Raw genomic sequence first — 21,385 nt, 5'->3', positions numbered from 1 at the left:
GAGATGCCGGGCCCACCCAGCACCACTGCCCTGCTGGTGTGAACCCCTGCCCGCCCCTCAGAGCACACACAGGGCGGCAGCTGATCTTTGACCTCTCCCGGCCAGAGTCCCTGTGGTGCGGACTGTGCATTCCGCCTCCGGGAAACCTGTGGGTGACTCTGCACAACAACAGCTCTCACATCGGGTGACGAGGCCCGCCTGGCGTGAGGGAGTAAGAACACACGTGCGTGCCTTCAGCAAGCGGCAGAATGTGTCCTGGGTCGAACAAGGCGGAGTTTAGCTGCAGATGGTTCAAATGACAAAAAACACCAGGGCCGTCCCACTCAAGATTGCAAATACCCCAGAGAATACTTGGGCTGACCTGGGGCCTACATCTCGCAGAGGGGCACAGAGCCGCTCTGTCTTATTTATGTGAGATGGCTGAAGGATGAGAAAACCTTGGGGCAAATGTTTCCGATGAAGCAGATCCCGGGTCAGAGGAGGGGCCGTTTCCCGGAGGGGCCTTAGTTCCAGGCAAAGACGCCAGGTCTCATGTAAACACGTAGATCCCATTTCAGGGTGAGCACAGTTTGAGGGGCTTTTAAAAAAAAAGGTCAACTAGTCGCACGTAGGTTTTTCATTTATTAGAGGATCATTTTTAAGGCAAAAATCATACTTCCATACAAATATAACGTGAACAAACGTCAAACATTGTATTCAAGTAAAATGACCCACTGAGGGAAGCAGCCGGACGTGAGGAGGGGTCGGCGGGGAGGGGTCCCAGGCGCAGGCTGCAAGAGCGGGAGTCAGCGTTGGTGGAGCCTGGCAAAGCTGGCCCGCGGCACAGGCCCCGTGGAGAGGCGCCCTTCCCCCGGCCGTCACATGCACGACCCCGGCCTTTCTGCACCCTGCAGAGCAGGAAAGCAGCCCCGTGACAAGGACAGAGACGGTGTGGAAGGGGGCGAGGGCAGGCACAGCCCTGAGGTGGGGGTTCTCCCTTTCATCGCAGGAGAGTAGGCATTAGAGAGGGGTTCACGGCCAGGGCCTCAGGGCTGCTACGTGAGCAGTGTGGCTCCAGGTCACACCTGGCGTCGAAGCCTACGGCCCCCCAGCACGGGCCACAAACAGAACCGCCCCTGAAGGGGGCGGGCGGTCCGGGCTGCGCTGAGCCCGCATGGAGAATGGCGGGAGGCAGCCTCTGAACACAGGTGCAGCCGGGGCTCTGAGGACACCCCAGGAGAGGACTTCCCAACGACGGGAGTGGTTTCCCAGGGGCCCGTGCGTGCCATGCTCTCCCTGCGCGGAGGAGGAACCAAGCAGCGTTGCCCCTCGGGTCAGAAACCAAACAGAATGGCCCCTGGGATTACAAAGCGAAGAGAACTGCCCCTGGGACAAGAAAGCGACATAAGTGGCCCTCAGTGCGGTCGGCAGCCACAGCACGAGGGACAGGGCTGGGGGCAGCAGTGCAGAATGTGTGCACACACACACCTGCACACATGTGCACTGAAGAACACAGACATGTACATGAGCGCTTCACACACACGTCAGGGTGTGGGGGACGGTACGCATGGCCATCATGTCTCGCTGTCTCCATGTACGGGAATGTGGTTTGGTGTGTGCACATACACGCACCATACATGCATGTGCAGTTGCGTGTAAGCGTGTATGTGCGTACGTGCGTTCAGTGCACGTGACCCTTGCAGCACCCCCGGAGCGCAAGCACGCGGTGACTGCCCCACGGGAAGTGCGGGGCTCTGCTCCCGCCGGTCTGCAGGCGCAGTGAGGGTCATTAGCATGGTGGGAGGGGCGTTCACAAGTCCGCCTTCCTCTGTGGCTGCAGGGGCAGTGTGGCCGGCACAGTGGGCGGGGCGGGCAGTGGGCGGGGCAGTGGGCGTGCCCGCAGACGCAGGGCTGGAGCCCCTCACTCGTAGAGCGGCAGCCCGAAGAGATCGGGCTGGAAGTCCAGCAGGGAGCCCAGCACCAGGGTGGCCTTGGCCGTGAGGTCTTGCTGCAAGTTTTTGTCGGGCACCATCACCACCTGCATCCCGGCTGCCAGGGCCGCCTCCACCCCGTTGGGAGCGTCTTCGAAGACGAGGCACTGCAGGGCGGGGAGAGAGAGAAGGTTCAGACGGCCTGTGCCCACGCAGACCCCACAGCAGCCCTCAGACCTCAGTGCTGCGGTGGGGGCGGGAGCAGACGGGGCTTCCCGTTCAAGGCCGTGGCTGCGGCTGTGGCTGCTGTGAGCAGGGCGCAGGCTCTTTCGCTGGAGGCTGCTCTTGTGCCGCAGGGAATGCATTAGCCACGGCAGCTGCAGCTGGGCAGGGCGGGCCCTCGGTTTAAAAATGTTACTGGAACCACAGATACCTCTGTGATCAATCGTGAAGCATCCGGAGCAGGATAGGAAACTGGGGGCGGGGACGTGCGGTGAGGGGCCCGCAGAGCTGACCCAGGAGGTCCCTGCAGGTGCTGGATTACAAAACCGAGTCTCCCGCACCACCAGTGCGCGCACGCAGGTACGCGCTCCCCTCCCTGTGACCGCGCTCCCCTCCCTGTGACCGTGGGAACCCGCCGTTTCCCTCGCGGAGGGTCACCCTATCCCAGCCGCGTCTGCAGTGCGCCATCTGTGCGCTGCACGGTCGGGGAGCCGAAGTGGGCACCCGGCGAACCCCGTGGCACTAGCTGTCACGGCGGGGCTGGAGACATAAAGCACATGGCGTGGCAGGCCGGGGTGTCCGCTCTGTGCCCCTCCCTGCCAGGCGAACGGCACTCGGAAACTGGTGCTGAGCCTCAGCACCCCCAGGACCCCCAGATCCCTGTGAAAGCAGCTTTCTAAGTGTCTTCAGTGGAGATGTGCAGGCAGACACCTGGGAGTGGGGGCCGGGGCCCTCCTGTCACCGCCAAGAGCGGCTCCCCGGTTCACGGCTGTGCTACAGGGACAGGAACTCAGGGCGCAGCACTGGGACCCTTCCACGGCGCCCCCCCCTCTCCTCCTGGCCCACCACGACCGCGCCCACACCTTTACGCCTTTCATCACAGCAACGTGCCCCCCATGTCGGGACCCAGAGTGGTAGCAGCCCCCCACACAGGCTGGTGACTGGAGAGGCTCAGGGCACTGGTGGCAGGTGCCCTCTGAGCCAGCAGCTCTGCCCTCCGATGCCTGCGGTCAGAGGGAGGATGCGGACGCACAGACCTCCTCTCTCTGTCTCACACTCATGCTCAGATTTTCCTGGAGGCTGCTGTCCCAGCTTTGAGCCGGCTGCCTCGGCGACGACCCGCTGGTTTCCATCTGACCTGGAAGTCGCTGCCCCAGAGCCGTCCTCAGTTCTCCAGGTGAGAGGCATCCCGCGCAGGATGGCGCCGTCCCTGGCTGTTTAACGTGACGACTCGACCTCATTCCAACGCCCCGACTGCTTCATTCCGGACCCTGGCTAAGCCCTTGAAGGTCCAAGGGCTTTTTTAGCGGGGAGGGCATCCCTCCTGCTCTCTGAGGGGTTGAAGTTTCAGCGTCCTGGTCCAGAGCGTCAGGGCGGGGGGAGGGGAGGGGTGCGTGCCAGCGTTCACAGCTCGCTGCAGGGCAGGGAGTGGCGTGCTGTCTTTCTGACACGTTCTGTCTCCTCGGGGTGGGCACGGCTCCTTGGCACCTCTGTTCCCCGCTCAGAGCCCGTCCCAGCAGCTCCAGCAGGGACAGTGCAGGTGCAGCCCGCACTCTGAGCTGGGGTGGTGGTGGTGAGCGCACAGGGCATGGTGGGTGGCAGGGGCGGCCCATGGAGTCCGGGAAGAGGGGATGCGCCCAGCTCAGCAGGATGGGGCCCGGGGACAGGCGTCCGTGGCTGTGCCTGTAGCCGGGGCTCTCCCACTACTAAGCAGGGAAACTGCTGGGCAGACAGGCCGCCTGGTTCGGGCTTCCTCTCGTAAGCCACCTGCCCGGCTAACGGCATGGACAGGTGGAGACGCTGGTGGCTCCAGCACAGGGAAGGAGCAGAGCCCCAGAGCGCAGGTGGCAGCCGAGCCCACGTCCCTCCTGCCTCTCACACGCCCATGCCCCCGGTGCCGGCAAACCGAGTTTTCACAACATCTGCGGGGCCTCTGCCCTTCACATCCGCACGTGAGAATTCGCCTGGGACGTGTGGAGACGCTGAGACAGAGTTTGCCCCCTTGCAACGTGAAGAGCGCAGCGCACGGCAGGAGCCGAGTGAACAGAGACAGGCAGGAACAGGGGCACGGCAGGGGGGTGAGGTTCACCGGGCAGGAGAGGCTGGGGTCGCGCCAGGCGCTGTCACGGACAGGGTGAAGCGCAGGCACGTGCAGGGCGGAAACCGACAGCAGACACCGGCTTGCCACCAAACGCCACCGTGCTGGGTCCCAGGGCCAGCAGCACCCCGCGAGTTGGGTGTGCTCGGGGTTCAAGGGCGGGTCTGCCCCCGTCCCTGGAAGCCGAGTTGCAGAGCAGGACTCTGGGTCCCTGGGGAAGTGTGTAGGGCAGCGTCTCCTGACCGCACACCTCTGGGGGTGCTGGGGCGGCGGAGGTCCCAGAGGCTGTGTGAACGCACACGGCAGGGCTGGCCCACGCGCAGCCAGAGGGTCAGTCTGTGTGCGTCCCCGAGAAAGCCTTCCCTACCCATCACAGCTCACTGAGCTGCTCGGCAGCAGCAAGACTGAGAAAGCAGGAAGTCTGTCCTCTCATGTGGACACGGACGCTCTGAGGACAGTTCCCCCCCCCCCCCGCACGCCCAGCCCGCGTGAAAAGCCTGTCTGCACGAACTCGGTCCCTCTGCGAACACCTCCCTGTTCCCGCAGGTTCAGGCCCTCGCTGCGCCCCTGGGTGCGTTCCGGCCGACTGGCCGGATGCTGGTGGGGCTCTGCACAGGCTCCCCCCTCGGCCCGCGGACCGCCGCTGCCAGCAGGTGGAAGCTGGACAGCTCAGGGCCTGAGGGTCCCCCACCCCGCTGCACCCCTCGCCCTGACAGGCAGGGGCAAGGCGGAGGCCACGAGCAGTAATGACTGCCTTCTGGCAGCAGCGCCCAGCATGCCAGGGCACACCCCCGACATCAGGGCAGTTCCTGGGGAGAACCTCATCTCCCAGCTGGGCTGCACCAGGAAGCATGGCTGCCGCGCCCCGCCAGGCGCCCTGGGACCCACAGGGCCTGGGATGCTGGCCGCTGAATGTGGGGAGCAGGCGGAAGGGTCCTCCTTGTACAGGACCTAACGTGACAGAGGCTGGGCAGAGTGCCCTAGCCCTGGGTCAGGGGTGGGCCCAGCCCTCTGAGTCACCTGGGCGGGATCTGAGCCAGAGACGTTCAGAGGTCAAGCCAAGGTCACCTGGGCAGGCAGGTGAGAAAGTTAGGAAGAGAGCCAGGGCCCTCAGAATCCAAGGTTCTTTTCACTCAACCAAGCTGCTGGCTAAAACGTATCTGAATTCCGTCTCCAGGAGAACAGATGAGCTTAATTAAACTGCAGCTGGAGGCCTTTAATTTAGAAAGAGTGGTGTCTCCGTCTCCCGGGGAAGGGGCGGCCCATCAGGGGTGCGGCTCCGGAGGGGCTGAGCTGCCCTCTCCGAAGATGCTGTGCGCGGCCTGTGTCCTCAGCTCTGTCCACCCTGGGCAGCGCATCACACCTGAGGAGGGAGAAGGGGGTTGGACGGGACCGCCCTCAAGGACCGCAGGACCGAGAAGTTCCGTGAAGGGGAAGCCGTGCGCGGCAGTGCAGGCAGGGAACCCACGTAGATGGGATAAGTATTCACTGGAGAAGCACAAGACAGCTGGGAAGATGGTACAGTGGACGCCGAGGCAAGCTGAGGCCGAAGCTTCTGATGCGGCAGGCGTTGGGGGCTCGACACAGCCCGTCCTAGACCGGTGTCACGGTGCCCAGGCACCCAGCCCGTCCCCCTGCAGGGCAGGCTCTGGGGCAGCCTGCCCTACCCCGTCCCGTCAGCGCCGGGCCTCCCACACATCAGCACAGCTCACAGCTCTCAGGACACGGGGGCCACACAGCTGAGGAGCTCTGGCACAGCTGCACAGTGACAAGGGACGGGCACCCTGCAGCCCTGCCCATCAGCCCCTCGGGGGCCTGTTCCCTCCCACGAGCCCTGGCCAGATGGAGCTGGCGTGGCGCGTGCTAACAGGTCCCAGCTTGCACACCATGGCGAGGGTCCAGCCGCCACACCGCGCTCCTGTGCAAACAGCCAAGGCTGCATCAGACGGGACCGCACCGCCTCTCGCCTGCGAAGACACAAACTGCACAGGAAGCCACTTCAGGTCCGCTCTGCAGATGCGGGCGTGCAGGGGTGCTGACCAAACCTGCTGGTTCACCACCACGCTCAGCTGAACTGGGCCACTGGAAACTCCTCCGCACGTCACTGCTTGCAACACATTTCATTCTACCCCCTAATTTTGTAACCACCCGGGGCCCTGTTCACAGTGCAACACCTGGCAACTTGGAGAAGCCCTGAAACTATGTTCCACTGCGTTTGGATCAACCGCTCTATCATCGAACGGTCAATTCCTCTGCATATTCTTTGCCACTGAATTGCCTACAACTAAGTAAGTACCACAACATTGGGATGTGGGCTGCGTATGCACTTTATCAGATTTTATGCAAGTAACAAACCTTTATGTAATGTTGCAGAAAAGGGTAACATTTACAAGTATTTTTTATTCCTTAGTATTTTTGTTTGTATTATTCATCTGTCCATCCAACTATCCACCCTTCCATCCACTCATCATCCATCCCCCCACCCACCCACACATCCACTTCTGTCTGTCTATCTTTTTCCCCCGGCTCTCCCGCTTCCCTATGCACTTGGCCACGTACCTACCCATGAAACAGACCCCGGCTGTGCTGTGGTCCCGTATGTAACACTGTCTGACTGTGAGCTCAATGTCTGTTGCACAGGGCAAAGCTACTGACTCACTGAACTAACACTCATCTGAAAATCAGAGTATAAACCCAGCACTGACAGAACCCTTCCCTTACAAGCTGATACATGGATGAACTAACTGTCCCACTGAATGGAATCCTGTTCCTTTGGAGAAAAAACTCGGAAGAACCTTACACATGGGTGCTCAGCTTCCTAGGAAATGCTGTCACCTCATTCATGAAAAATAAATTGTGAGGCGCGGTTGGTATCCCTTTTAAAGTGTATGCACATAAATTCGGTGCTGAGCCAAGGACTTCAAAGAGACCGGCAACACCTTTTTGTGATGTTCCCTCTGAGTGATATGGCCGGAGCCTGTGCCCGCCCGCCGGGCAGGGACCACTGACTGAGAAGCCCGGCAACACTCTCCAAAGCCCCGGGCACTTCGGAGAGTCAGAAAGCCAGGGTGCGCAGTTTGCAGACGGCCCACAGCGCCTGCGCACTGTTCTCCACTTCCTCTACGTGTCCAGGCAGTTGGGCAGAGTCACCTGGTCTTCCGGGGCCTTTCCCGTGGCGCCCTGACGCCACGTGGGACCTCAGGCCGCCAAGGGCTCCCCGTGGGAAGGGGCGGATGGCCGCCTCAGCCTGGGGGAGGTTACGTGCCTGCATGGGACAGGCAGGCGGACAGGGGTGGTGTACCCCACAAAGCTGCGTCAAGTCCTGTCCGCACTGGGACTGCCTGCGCAGACGGGGTGCTCAGGAACCCTGAGGGGGAAAGGTGGCCCTCACCCTACGGGATCCGTGTCCCTAGAAGACGAGGAAGAGATATCCCACTCCCTCGCCGTCCCCTCAGGCTCTGAGGAAGGCCAGTGCAGGACAAAGGAGCCAGGAGGGAGGCTGTCCCCAGAAAGTGCGCCCCGCCAGGGCCCTGAGTGTCAGACCTCGGGCTCCATTAGGTGTCAGGGATCAGGCTGCTCCTGGCAGGGGCGCACCGCCACCCGAGACTGCCAAGGCCCCACCCCTGCCTGCCCCTGAGAGAGCTGTGGAGGGCCTGTGGGGCATCCCGGACGCAGGGGGCCGTCCATGCCATCGCCCACCCCCCCCCCGCCCACGTCCTGTGCAGACAGGCTGACGTGCGGCCAGGATGCAGGCAGGGGCTGAAACTACTGACCAGCTCGTGAGCCCACAGGCAGGTGGGCGGGCTTTCTCAGGACAAACCTGTCCATGCCGTCACCAACGCGGGAGGTACGTGCAGCCCTCGGCCCCGGACGCCAGTCACTAGGGGCCCACGGACCTAGTTAACCGACGACCAGAGTATGGTCCTGACCTGGAGACCTTGGGGAGCCCAGGGCGGCAGCGGGAGGTCCCTGGCCCGGGCTTTGAGGGCCAGCACTGTGGGGCATTGCGGGGGCAGGGTGCATAAAAGGGGGGTAACCAGTGATGGATGCAGACGGGACTTGGGGCGGTGCACACACAGTGCAGCCGCGGAGGGTCAGAGGAAGCGACGCAGTGCAGCCGCAGGCCTCTCCCAATGCGCATGGCGCAGCCGCCAGTCTCCGACGACAGAAACTGCCTGTCGGGTCCCACACGTGGGCGGTGAAAAGTAGAGCCGGCGGCCGCTGGGCGGGGCCTGGCGAAGGGCACCGGGCGCCTGTGCAGGTGTGCGCCTGCGCGGGGTGTGGGTGCCTGCGGTGCCCGCAGAGCCGGAGCTTTGCACCAGGCAGAGGCGTGCAGACCGTGTCTGCAGGAACACGCTGCTGGTAGGTGGAGCCTCCCCGTGGGGATGGAGAGGGAAGACCCCCCTCCCCTGACTGCCTGAGCCGCAGTCCGCCTGCCTGAGGTCTCGGAGGGGCAGAGAAAGCGACAGTCGTGTCATGTGTGCGGCTGCTCCTAGTGCTCCCCGTGGCCGCGGTGGGCACCTGCGTGCTGTGAGCCGTTGGGGACCAGTGGGCCCAGTGCCAACTGCACTTTCCTGGTGGACGCACCGACGCTGACCTGCACCGAGTGCAGAAAACGGCATGGGGGGGGGGGTGGCACCTGAGGCGTGCAAAGCGTCTTAGCAAGGCGGAGGTTGTGGGGAAAGCCCTCGTTTCTGTGGGACTTGTGGTAGAACACCCCGCAGGCCCTGCCGGGGCGGAGGCGCCTCGGACGGGCACCACACACTCCGCGGGCCGCAGGGACCAGTGGCCGGGCCGCCTGGACTGTCCCTCCTCACGACACTGCTGGGCCCCACAGCCACCGCCCTCACACACACAGGGGACGCGGGAAGGCGGCCGGGGAGGGGGAGCGCAGGTCGCCGTGGGCAGAAGCTGAGTTCACAGGAGCTGCTGACGAGCCCTGTGGCTGAGGCGAGGGAGTCTGCACGACACACATGTGTGCTGCCGTGAACACCCACTTGCACGCCTGTGTTTACAGACAAGGGAAGCGGCCCGGCACTGACTGCGCGTGTGGGGGCGTGTCCAGTGAAAACCACAGTGCGTGCGTCGGGCGTGTGCCCGCCTCCCGGAAGACCTGGGGGTGTCCCTGCCCTGGTGACTTGGGCGCTGTGCTCCCCGCCATCTCACGTGAAGTCACCGTGCGCCTCCCACATGGGACTGCGGGCACCGTGCGTGGCCCCTACACCAGAGGGATCCCTAGACGTCCCGGCCCAGCCAACTCAGAACAACGCCCCCGCGGCCGGCTGCTCCCCCCACCACCACCACCGCGCTGTGCATACCTTGTGCGGGGGGGCAGGGGGGGAAAACCGCTTCGCGCAGGCCAGGAAGATGTCTGGGCTCGGCTTGCCGTTCTTCACTTCAGGGTCGTCCCCTAGGACGATGTGGTCGAACAAGCCGAACAACTCCTTGTGCTTGCGGGTCTTCATCTCGAAGGACACGGTCCCGGAGCTGGTGGCCACGGCCATGGGCACGCGGTGCTTGTGCAGATGGCGGATCAGTTTCTCCACCCCTGGGGAGGAGGAGGGCAGGGCTCAGGGAGGCCGGCAGGCAAGGCCACGGCCCAGACCCCGGGCACACGGCTCCCTCTGCTGGGCTGGTCTGATCCGACACACCGGGCCTGTTGTGTACACAGGGTCGTGACCTCACAACAGAACTCTGAGTCGCCCTCGGACCTCAGCATTTCCCAGAGGGACCGACCTCGATGCTCCTGCAAAGGAACGATGCTGGGCCTGCGGAACCTCTGCTGTGCAAATGTGCCCGCCAGGCTTGGGGGCTGCGGGAAAGGGGTGACCCACAGTGGGCCCTGGGGACCAGCGGGGTGTCTGAGGCTGAGAACGTACTTCCGGTGTTTTCCACAAAATGTGTTCTTCCGCAGAAAGCACTTTGACCCGCGTATAGGGTGGTGAGAAGCACCCAGAGGCACCCAAACTGACCGGTGCAAGACCTGTTTGGGGCAGTGGGGAAAACGTCTCAGTCTGTGCACTGCCTCCGAAGAAGAGGACTTTCCAGGTGACAGAAGCTTGGACGTGTAAGAGTAACGACACAACTTCTAATAAATCCCAGTCGTTTGGGGTCCCCCCGAAACATCATTAAAAACTGCGATGGGCACTCACACAATTTTAAACCCAAAGTTACAGCTGGAACTGCGCATTTCTTCTCCCCCTCACCAGGGTTTCGAAAGGCTGAGCGTTCACCTTTCTTCCTGAAAGCATCTGAAACTAAGTCGTACTGCATCTTTAAGCACCTGTTGGCCTTGGAATCTAGAACACCCTCGGTCTTGCACTTTGAGGGAGAAACTTGGGGCTGTTCTGATGGATCTGCAGTTCGCAAGTACCCAGAGAGAAAAGTCACCTTTCCCTTCCATGGAAAACAGGTGGAGAGAGGAAGGGTCTAAGACACGTGACAGGTGAACTATGCTGTGTCTTTAACCTTTTTTTTTTTTTTTTAATTCAGCTTGTTTGGAGAGATTTAGCTGCTTGTGTACCATCAATTTGTTCAAATTTCAGGGGCAGCTGGAATATTACTACTGTACCTGATTTTTTAAAAGAAAAGAGACAAAGGCATGTATGTATTCGGGTGCAATTCTGAAGCAATTTTGTCATGAATGCGGTGTTTATATGACACAGGCACAAACAAAACCCTGATGGGTTTGAACCCCGGGGCTCAGCGAAAAGAATGAGTATTATTTTAAGGTACCCTGAAAAGGCAAGGCGGAGGCGCAGCGCGCAGTTTTGCCCATGGAGCACTCCGGAGAGCCCCTGGGTCCCCCGGGGCAGAGCGCACTCCAGCAGCACCACGGTGTGACCCGGAGCCCAGCACAGGGAAGGGGGGCCGCACCTGGCATCAGCCCCGCCGTGGGGAACAGGTCCTTGAGCCGGGCCTGGCTCTCCTCCACCAGCGCGTGCTTGTCCATGGGCAGCTGCAGCTCGTCTATGATGATCTGCGCGGACTCCAGGGCCTTCTTGCCCATCACCAGGGACTTCACGGCCCAGGTGTACTGCTTCCCGTAGCGGCCACAGATTTCCTGGAACACCACCGAATAGAACCGCTCCGTGTCTGCAGAAACAGAGGCGAGACGATGGGGTGGAGCGGTTTCGGGTGCGTGCCACCGGAACGAACAGTCCCCGCGGATGAGCATGTATACGCCTGACCTGCCTAAGCGTGCAGACAGACCGCAGCACGCAGGGACGCCGTGCCGGCCCTCCGCGGTCAGGGTCCCGGCCAGCGCCCACCCCCCCCACCCCCCCAGGCAAGCCCTGCTGCGGGCACTGCCGTGAAGAGACGCGAGGACACACTCTTCTCTGCAGCCCCGAGCGGGGAACACACACTCCCTGCACTTGTCCCTCCCTCTCCCATGATCCTCACACCACACCGCTGATGCCACATGGGGGGATCCCCAGCCAGCATTCAGAGGCAGCGGGTGGGCGCCCGAAACTTAACGCAGTCCCAATCCTGTTGACCCGGAGAGAGCATCCGATCCCCGGGGGACGGGCTCAGCCCCCAGCCCACGCCAGCCGCAGTACAGGCTCACCGCAAACAGTACTGGACACAGTAACAGCGCTTGGGCCGCTGAGGCACAGTTCGGCGAACTACAATCAACAGCACCCCCTGTCTGCGTTCATCATGTCTCCCCTGTGCATTTGCAGGCCGAGACTACATGATTATAGCACTCTCAGGGCCAGTCTGGCCAATCGCGGCACTGGGGGCGGGGCCCGAGGGACAGGCGTGTGAGGACTGAGAGCCACGCAAGGCGCTCTCCGAGAGCACGCACTCAGTGCAGCTTCCCCCACTGATGTTTGCAAGCGGCCCACGTGGAGGTGCGAGCCACGCCCAGTTCAGAGAGCCCCGCCCATGCGGAAGTGACACACCGAGGCGAGCCAATGGTTGGTTGGTAGCCGTGTGGGCGGTCCCTGCACCACAGTGAAAGCCAATGCGCTGACGACTCCAGCCCCCGCTGCTGAAGCCTCAGGGCCCTGGAGGACGAAGCCACGTGCCCAGCTCAGGTTCTGGTTGGAATCTGTGCAGTTCGCGTGACAATGATCCGGAAAACAGCGTGGGACTTCAACGGCTTGCAGCTGCGTTTCCCTATGCGGAGACAAACATACAGTCCCGGTTCGCAACTCCTTTTTCCGTTGCGATACATATTCCTTGGGAGACCCAGCACACGGCAGAGAGGGAGAAGGAAAACGCAGGCCCGAGCAAGGCACCAACCACCGCGGCGTCGCAAGGGCAAGGGCGGCAGGCAGGCAAAGGGACAGGCCGGCGGGATGGCGTGGGGATGATCCAGGGGCTCTTGCTAACGCAAGGGGTGGGAAAGGGGAAAGGAGTGTGGGAGAAAGTGAATTCCAAAGACAGAAAAAGGAAGCTCTCTCCCTTTAAAATGCTTTAAACGGTGTTGACTGGCAGCTGAAACCATGGCAGAGTTTCTCGTGAGAAGGCAGAGCCGTGGATTAGGCGTCCTCACCAGGCAGAGCCCGCCCCCGTTCGCCACAGTGGACAGGAAATCACCCAAATCCTCATGGCACAGCCAGGGTCTAACAGCTCACTGAACAAGCCCTGAGATCCAAATGGGACTATTCCAGGCGACGACGGGCACACTGCAAATTAAAGGGGCAACATCTGCAAAGAAAACACCTCTCCAGACGCTAACACTCATGTGACGATGGAGCATGAAGCAGCTGCACCAGGTCATTGAACGCACGTGGGTCCCCGCTCAGGAGTGGCAAGCTCCATCACGCCTCTGCGGTCGTACCTCAGGGAACCCAGCATGTGTGGCACACACAACAGCCACACAGGCCCCGAGGGGTGTCTCCTGAAGAAACGCAAGGAGTCCTCTCTGCCCCAGGGGACGCGCGGCTGGGGGTCCGGGCAGTGCTGCAGGTGAGGGGGCCCCGTGAGCCTCAGAGAGAGGGAGGCACCGGGCTTGCCGGTCGTGGGAAAGGCTGGTCCTGTCCTTAGGGGCAGCACACTCTGTTCCCATGGGCAAAGGCGAAGCATTCAAGTTCATTACACTGTGCCGCACCTGGAGCAACCCACCCGCGCCGGCCTCAAAGCTGTTTCCTTCTCAGGCTCAATTAAAAAGATACATCTTTGCCACTCACCGAGAAAAGTATCGCACCGCCCTGGCACACAAACACACTTAAACACTCGGCGACTGCCTGCCCGGCCTGGCACAGGGACTAGCCCCTTCTCCCCAATTGCATGATTGAGAAACTCCTGGACACTGAAAAGTTTTCCTGTAGCAGCAAAATGTGGGTGGATTAGTATTCCCTGCACTGAGCGTGAACCCTCACCCACTTCTGTATCAGGAATATTGATGGGCTTGATTGTGCAGGACGCCCCAAAGCTCCCGGAAATTGTGGCTACCACGGAATATAGGTTCTACTTCCTCTTTAAAATAATAATTAGAAAGTATAAATAGAACCGGCTCCACGGGTTTGAGAAAAGGCACGCTGAACCGGCACTGTGATTATTGGCTTATGACGCGCTTATCTGGCGCACCTTGAACAAAGCCATTTAATGCTTTCTCTCCCAAGTTAATATGCCTTGAAAATACTCTTTTCTAATTTCCAATTACCGGGGCTGGGCAGGGTGTCTACCGGCGGCCGGTGTTCTCTGTTACCAGAGCGGAGTGCCTGGCGGGCACGGGAGCCAGTCCGGCTCCCCTGGAAGGGCCGTCATCCCGCGCTCGGCCTTGGCAGAGAAGACTCAGGGCACTGCACGCCTCCCCTCTCCTGGAAACGCAGCAGTGCTCTTACGTGCGGTGAAAACGACCCGTCTACAATGTGAAACGGCTTTAATTTAGAAAAGAAAAATCCAGCACACGCGCCATTCCGACAAAAGTGCTGGTGTCGTGAAGCGTCTAAGTCGTTTTCATAGCGTGCAGGTAACTGATGATGGCTGAAAGGATTTTTTCCCCTGCTTTTCTGGGTTTGTGTTTTTTTCAGTTGACTGCTTTTGTTCCCCCCCCCCCCCCATATGCTGCTCTGGGCTGGCGGCTGTGGAAGGCCCATTCCTGGGTGCGACGGGCTCTGCTGTCCTCGGCTGCCCGGGGTGGGGCCGGCTCCCTGGGTTCTATCCAGCCCCCGTGGGATAGAGCCGGGCGTGTGCTCCAGGGGGGCCTGGCATTCACTGGAGTTCACTCAAGTCAACTTGGAGTGGGTGGGTCCTGTGCTGCATGAGGCTGGCGAGTTTACAATATGAACCCACCTGAACCGAGGAAAGCTGAACGTGACCAGTGCCACACGGAGACTTGTCAGTACCAGTTACACTGCTCTGCAGAATGAATCCTGGAACCTAGGCTTTGCTTTCCCCTTCCCTCCGCGGCTGCCTGACCTGCCACTTCTTTTCCTGTTTCCTGCCCTCACCCCCGCAGCAGATTTATCCTCGCAAGTCTGTCATGAAGGCAAGGTTTCTTTAACACAGAGCTGGTACACAATCTATACTGCTAATGTTGGCTTCAGGTGTGCAGCATAGAGATCTGACGTTCTCTCTACCTGTCCAGGGCACCCACTAATCCGAGTAAGCACCTGTGCCCAGGGACACTGGTCACAGTGTCATAGAGGATGGTCCCTTCCCGACACCCATCCCCCACCCCTCCCACTCCTGCCCGCCCTTCCCTTTGGCCTTGTTTCCAGGAGTCTGTTTTTGTTTTGTTCTGTTTGTTCGTTGTTTTTCTGTTTTTCAGATTCCACATGCAAGTGGAACCATATGGAATCTGTCTTTCTCATTTATTTCACTTGTGAAAGCATGACTTTCTTTTCCATTGTCCCCCAAGGATCTGTTTATGGACTTTAGAGAAGACACCAGGAAGGAAGGGAGAGAGAGAGAGGCAGACAAACGTCCACGTGGAGAGAAACGTCGACCGGCGGCCTCCCGCACACGCCCTGACCTGGGACAGAGCCCACCACCTTCTCAGCACCCCGGCCGCGGCTCAGAGCAGGACTGTACACAAGAGACCTTGCCAGTGCCCTGCATTCCCGATGAGCAGAAGTCTGCCCGGTGTGGTGGCGTCACGAGAGAGGTGACGGCAACGGGACACGCGACCTAGCTGTTACAGGTGTGGCACGGGCAGGTAAGAAGCTGAAAGGACACGTACCTGGGAGTGAAAAGTGGGCACGGGTGACCAGAGCACACCAGTGACAGGATGCACGAATGGGACCATCCCTCTGTGGACGGGGGGCCGAGACGGAGAACCAGCTCCAGTCCAGGGGCTGAGCAAGGGGAGGTGGTGGGAGAGCCCGGAGGCCCGGTCAGGGGGCTGGTCCTGACTCCGAGGAAGGCCCTGCAGGCCCAGTGCAGCAGGGGGTCCTCACTGGGCGGTCCCCAGAGCCTTTCCAGTCTGAGGAAGGGCGTCACAGAACCAGCCCCCTGACCACAAAAGGGCAGCAAGGCCAGCAGGGCAGGGTCCCGAAACACCACACTGGAAGACGCGGGAGCCAGTGCAGGCAAGGCGTCTCGGGAGCCCGGGCAGGGGCCGGCTGACGTGGCTTGCCCGAAACCTGGGCTGGCCTCCGGCTTCTCCGCACTCGAGATGACATGCCGGCTGGTCAGTCACTCCTAGAAACCTCCCGGCATGCACTGCTGGCAACAGGTGGTGAGCGCCGTGCGCGGGTCCCTGGCTCTAGGCACGCAGAACACGACCGTGACCTGACCCCAGCGGTGTGCTCTGGCTCCCAGCAGCTTCCCGCACATTCCGCCAGGGTCAGCTGGCCCCGGCCGCGGTGCTCCTGCCAAAGCAACCCTCTCTGTGGACTCGGGCGAGCCTGCGTGCACCACGCGGTGCTTCCTGGCACGGAGGGACGGGCACGACTGGGGCGCGTCACTGAGCAGCGTGCCGAGTGGCAGCCCCGGAGCACTGGCTTCACGGTAGCCGCGTGCCGGCTGCGGCAGGCTCAGAGGAGAGCCTTCGGGGATCTCGGGGATCCTTCCGTGGCCGCAAGCTCGTCTGCACTCCAGACAGCAGTGCATGCGACGGCTTAAAGCAAAGATCGGAGATCGCACTGGGGCAGAGTGAGCGTCTGTGAGCTGAAACCTCTGATTAGCCTGGGTATCAGAGGCTAATGACTCACCGGTATCATCGACTGCTCTATTGAACAGGCGTGGATGCTGGTCTAAGAAGTTTTGTGGGCGCTATCGCGGCAAGGTGTAAAGAACGAGCTCCGCACTGAAAGTGCGGCTGGGCCACACGGATCTGTAGGGAACACATCTGCACACGGCGGGGAAACGAAGGCCGACCCTGCAGACCGCACACCTGAAGGGAGAACCGGAAGTCCGCGACGTGCAGGAGCCAGCCCAGCAGAGCCTGCCTGCAACTGTGCGCTGCAGGGTCTGTCCATTCGTACGACACGCGGGCACGGGCCGCCGGGGGCCTACAGGTGCAGGGGCGGGCGTGAAAGTCACACGGCCCCATCCGGAAAGCAGAGATCAGCCACGGCTGAGAGGAAACATTTGCAACACACACACTCAGGGGACTTGTATCCAGAGAGAGAACCCAGCTTCACTGCTCGATGACGAGACAAATGACCCGGTGGCAGCCCCCCCACCCGAAGAGGCTGACGCTGTCGGACCCAACACCTGTGCGTATGGGACGTTATGTGACAAAGGGGACTTTGCAGGTGGGGGTGCACAAAGGATGCTGAGGTGGGGACACTGTCCCGAAGCACCTGCGTGGCTCCCATGCAGTCACCAGGGCCTGTCTGAGAAGAATGGAAACCAGATGGCCAGACTCCAGGGGGACGAAGGTCAGGGGCAGAGGCTGAGTGAGGGGTACCCGGGAACGCCGTGGCCCCAAAGACACGGCGCCCCCGGAAGCTGGGAGAGGCAAGAAAACGAATTCTGCTCCAGTGCATCCAGAAGGAAGGCAAGTCTTTCAACACCTTTGCTGATTTTGGACCTCTGGCTTCTAAGTAAGGTAATAAACCTGTGCTGTTTCCCATGAGGGTTGTGACAGTTTGTCACAGCAGCCGTGACACACTAAATATGCTATCCAACAACAACAACAAACCCTTCGCCAAACAGTTTAGCAGTTTCTTCAAAAGTAAAGGATTCATCTAGGGCACGAGCAATCACAAGGAATGAAACTACCGGTACATGCAGTCACATGGGCGAGTTTAACGGAAACGTGCGCTCACTGAAAGAAGGGGGGGAGAGGGGACGTCCGGTGTGACCCCACCCACAGTTCTAGGAGGCTGGAGCCGACCTGCCCAGGTTCAGATGCGGAGTGGCGGGGAGCGTGGAGGAAAGAGGGCAGGGCTGCGGGGACGGGGGCACACGGAGGCTCCAGTGGGGGGAGCAGGTGTTCCCTGGAGCATGGACGTGGCCTCCCAGGCAGTTTTCCAAGGGGCTGAAACCACACCAAGTCCTTCCGCACTCAACAATGAAAGGACATGAGCAATCAGTAATGGAAGGAAATTTGGGAAATTCATAGAGAAATTAAACGACACACACCCGACTCGTCCATGGTCAAAGGAGTGACTGCAGAAGAAGTTAGAAGACGCGGTGGGATGAGTGACCACGCAAGCACGTCACAGGGGCACCCATCTGTCACGGCGGCAAAGCTGTGTGCACAGGGCAGCCGACAGCCAGGACGGCCCCTACGAGAGGTGGCCTCCCTGCACTTGGGACCCACGCCCGCAGTCCCTGCTGTGCTGTGGCAGGAGGACTCGCCCCCTCTACGCACGCTGCATCTGCAGGCTCGTGAACACAGACCACACTGCCCACAGACTCAGCCCCGCGACACACAGAGGACCGGACGCCCTGCCCAGAGGGGTGCCTCTTTCACACATCTGACCCGTCACCCCCAGGACGGTGCCACTTACCCCACGGAGTGTCAAGACTCGCCCATCCACGCCTACGCGGTGTCGGTGACAAGCAAGCTCCACACCCTCTCACGTCTAATCACGGGGCAGGTGAGCCGGAAGGCATCGCTGAGAGCAGAGCAGTCCCCGGGCTCCCGGGGGTGACGGCGGCCTGTCCACGGGAGTGGCGCGGCTCCTCGGATGGCAAGGACCCACAGGTAGGTGGCCGGGCCGGCCGGTGGGGGGAAGGGGTGGGCCGGGGAGGTTCCTTGCTGGCCGGGGACAGCACAACGGGCCTGTCCCACTGCGAGGTGGGCACAGGACAGCAGTGGGAGCGGGAAGAGGTGTCGTGTTGATCAGTGACCTCGAGGGAGCTGCAGGGTGTTCGGGTCAAGCTGTCCGACGGAGAGCGAGTCCTAAGCCTGGCAGGTGTGGGGCTGGAAGGGCTTGACCGGATGCGTCTGTGTGCACTTAGGCAAGAGGAGGATGCAGGCAACGGAGGGGCAGAGTCGGAATGCCCTGGCGGGGCGCACAGCTGTCTCCCCTTCAAAGGCCGGCCTGGCCTGTGCTCACGAGCTCGGGACCTTTCCCAGTCTCTGCTCCGGTCCCCGCTGTCCACAGCCTCTCCCTTTCCTGCCACCCTTCCCGTCTCAGCTTCCTGTACCAGGTGTCGAACCGAGTCTCAGGGGGCACACATCCTGTATGGGATCGCATCTCTGTCCCCTGGTCTGGAACCTGGGCTCATCCACCAAGCGTCTGTCCTGCTGCCTCTTCAGTGCAGGGCCGGCCCCGGACCCACGCGGCCGGGAGGCCAGGGCAGGCCTGGGCCAGAGCTCCTCCTTCCCCATGCAAACCAAAGGCTATGCAGAAGGCACTGCGTCAGGAGCACGCTCACAGACACGGTCATCAGAGGGGGAGGGGACCCAGCGACCTTCTCCGAAGACACATCTCCTGCTCACACCCACGCCTGACAGGATGGCCGAGTCTCCTTACGGTCTGGCAGGCATTTCCCTCCCCCACCTGATTTATGTTCAGTACCTGAATAGGCCGCAGCAAAGCACAGCAAGCTCTACCTTGGACGTAGCAGTGAACCCCCGAATCACTGATTTTTACCTTGGGGAAAACTTGCACACACGACATATGCAGCAGCTGTCACACAGGGGGGTTTTGGCTCGCTAGCCCGTGCCCAGTTCAGCACCGCTTTGGCAGCTGTTCTCAGTGATGACTTCCGCATGCCACGGGAGAGAGCCCCCTAGGACACTGCATTCTCAGGGCCTGCACGGTTCGCAGGCGGGGGTGGTTTATCTCCACTGGAAAAAGGGGGAGCTGGGGGAGCGCGGTTCCTCTGGGTGAATCTCACACTGTGTTCACACTACGGCCAAGTTCATGGTTGTGTCGGTCGTCATCCTCAGAACCCCCACAGGGAAAACGACCACAGGCAGACACAGGAAGAGAAAGGAGAAGAGGATGAAACACGGAGCAGGGGGAACTACGCGGTTAACAACACAGAAGGCAGCAATGCAGGAATAAACGAACAACAACAAAATTAGACATAGAGAAAACAAGAGAGAAAGCGCACATAGCACGGCCGCCTCACCAACAGTGGTATCAGAGATGGAGCTCTCCCGGGGGAGCAGGGGTGCACCCCCACCCCCGCCGTGGGCGTCCTTCAGTGAACACTACGAATGCCCTTCCTCCTCTTTACTGGTGTCCTAACGTGTTCTTGCACTTGCACTACTGGAAGAGTGCAGCGTGCCACACATCCAACACACAACGTATGTGTTCACGGACTGCCCATGTGATCAGTAGGGCTTTTTCCCACTGCAGGTATGGGGGTCGGGGCCCTAACCCCCAAGCTGTCCGAGAGTTGACTGTAAATGTTCCCACAGCCCAATGAAAAGGTAAAGCTTAGCAAGGTGGACTGAAGACAGAACATCCAGTCCGACCTCAGGGTGTGCACAACTCACCCTCTGTACTGAAGGCACAGAAAGGTTGAAAGCAGCCCTGACTGGTGGGGCTGAGGGAACCGAGCGCCGGCCTGAGAGCTGAAAGGTCGCTGGTCTGATTCCCAGTCAGGGCACATGCCTGGGCTGTGGGTCAGGTCCCCATTTGAGGGCCAGTGAGAGGCAAGTGATTGATGCTTCTGTCCCTCCCTTTTCCCCTCCCTTCTCCTCTGTCCAAAAGTAAAGAGAGACCATGTTAAAAACAGGAGAGTGTAAAGCCAAAGGCTAGAGAAGGTGACCAGGCGGACAGGAACCCGAAGAGGCCCAGCCGGGCTGTGTCACAGCAGACAGACTTCCATAGACACGTTGACCAGAGACCAAGGAGCAGCATCTCCCACTGAGGCGGAGCTCATCCCGTCCAGAGGACCAGCTCCGGGATACACATCTGTCCGACCTAACAGGGCTGGAAGCCATAACAAATACCGATGGGATGGAAGGGAGGCTCAGATGACCCACAGGGCAGAGACATCAATTCTGCCCGTTCAACAGGGGCCCGAGCAAGAGGGACAGGTAAGCAGGAAATACGAGCCTTGATCTGAGCCCCTGAAGGACTCCCGTTCCACACAGCAAGGATGTCGGGAACTGCCCACCTAGTTTCAGGAGCTCTAACCCCCCAGGGCTAAGGCTGAGTGAGAGACCTTTGAACCACAAGCCACTAAGGAGACAAAGCTCATCTCCCTGGAAAGGACACCACCTCTTCCCCCTTTACTTCACCCTGCCTGGCCCCTAATGCTTGATCGGTTAGCCAATGACAGGTAAGATTCCTCAAGGGAGGGACGACCTAAGACAGGCATGGTCATGAAGGGGCCCTCAGGCAAGGAGTTGGGGTGATGGACCCTCACCCCTCGGCTTGGACATAGCCTGAGTCCTCATTCTGTCTGGGAGGAATCTCCTAATCTCTTGGCTGCCTTACTTCCCCTGCCTGACTTAAACCTGAAACAATGCCGGAGGTGGGTTTGGCCCTGTGCTGGAAAGGGCGGGTTCCCCAGGCGATCAGGCCCGAGAAAGAATGCATAAAATCCTGTGAAACCTGCTTTGCTAAGAATGCTCTCAGTTTTCTGATAAGGGTCCGAGCAGGAAATGAGTTTGTTTCCCAAAGTTTTATGGCCCTTTAGCTAACAAAGCCTGACTCAGAATAAGCCCTCCTAGTTCTTTGTATGTGGTCTATTGTTTGATCCTTACTGCCAGACAATGACTGATGAGCTTTACCTGGATTCCTGTGCAAAATGAACCCAGTAAAAGCCCATTGAGGAACAGGCTCCTGGTCCTTCTCCTCTGAGAGATCGGCCACCTCTCCTCCCCAAGCAGATCATG

General features: G+C 60.5%; 1 protein-coding gene and 1 long non-coding RNA gene across 2 annotated transcripts in view; one reads left to right on the top strand and one right to left on the bottom strand.

Moving 5' to 3' along the window:
- Window positions 1–601: 601 nt before the first annotated feature.
- The window catches only part of PUDP (pseudouridine 5'-phosphatase), a 31,658-nt gene continuing 10,874 nt past the window's right edge, over window positions 602–21,385 (bottom strand). The window contains exons 2-4 of the mRNA XM_037157410.2: window positions 11,107–11,325; window positions 9,549–9,778; window positions 602–2,077 (exon numbers count right to left, since the gene is read on the bottom strand). Of these exons, the coding sequence (XP_037013305.2) occupies window positions 1,901–2,077; window positions 9,549–9,778; window positions 11,107–11,325 (626 nt within the window). The 3' untranslated portion in view covers window positions 602–1,900. The remainder of the gene's footprint in view (window positions 2,078–9,548; window positions 9,779–11,106; window positions 11,326–21,385) is intronic.
- LOC128628599 (uncharacterized) lies at window positions 14,012–16,588 on the top strand. Its single transcript, XR_008393028.1, has 3 exons — window positions 14,012–14,155; window positions 15,047–15,343; window positions 16,369–16,588. It is a non-coding gene; the product is annotated as an uncharacterized LOC128628599 (long non-coding RNA).

Source organism: Artibeus jamaicensis, unplaced genomic scaffold (genome assembly GCF_021234435.1).
Source record: "Artibeus jamaicensis isolate MK-2021 breed Jamaican fruit bat unplaced genomic scaffold, CSHL_Jam_final contig_859, whole genome shotgun sequence".
In the NCBI taxonomy this organism is placed as follows: Eukaryota; Metazoa; Chordata; class Mammalia; order Chiroptera; family Phyllostomidae; genus Artibeus; species Artibeus jamaicensis.
Note: the sequence above shows the minus strand (reverse complement) of the source record. Positions and strands in the feature narration are given on the sequence as shown.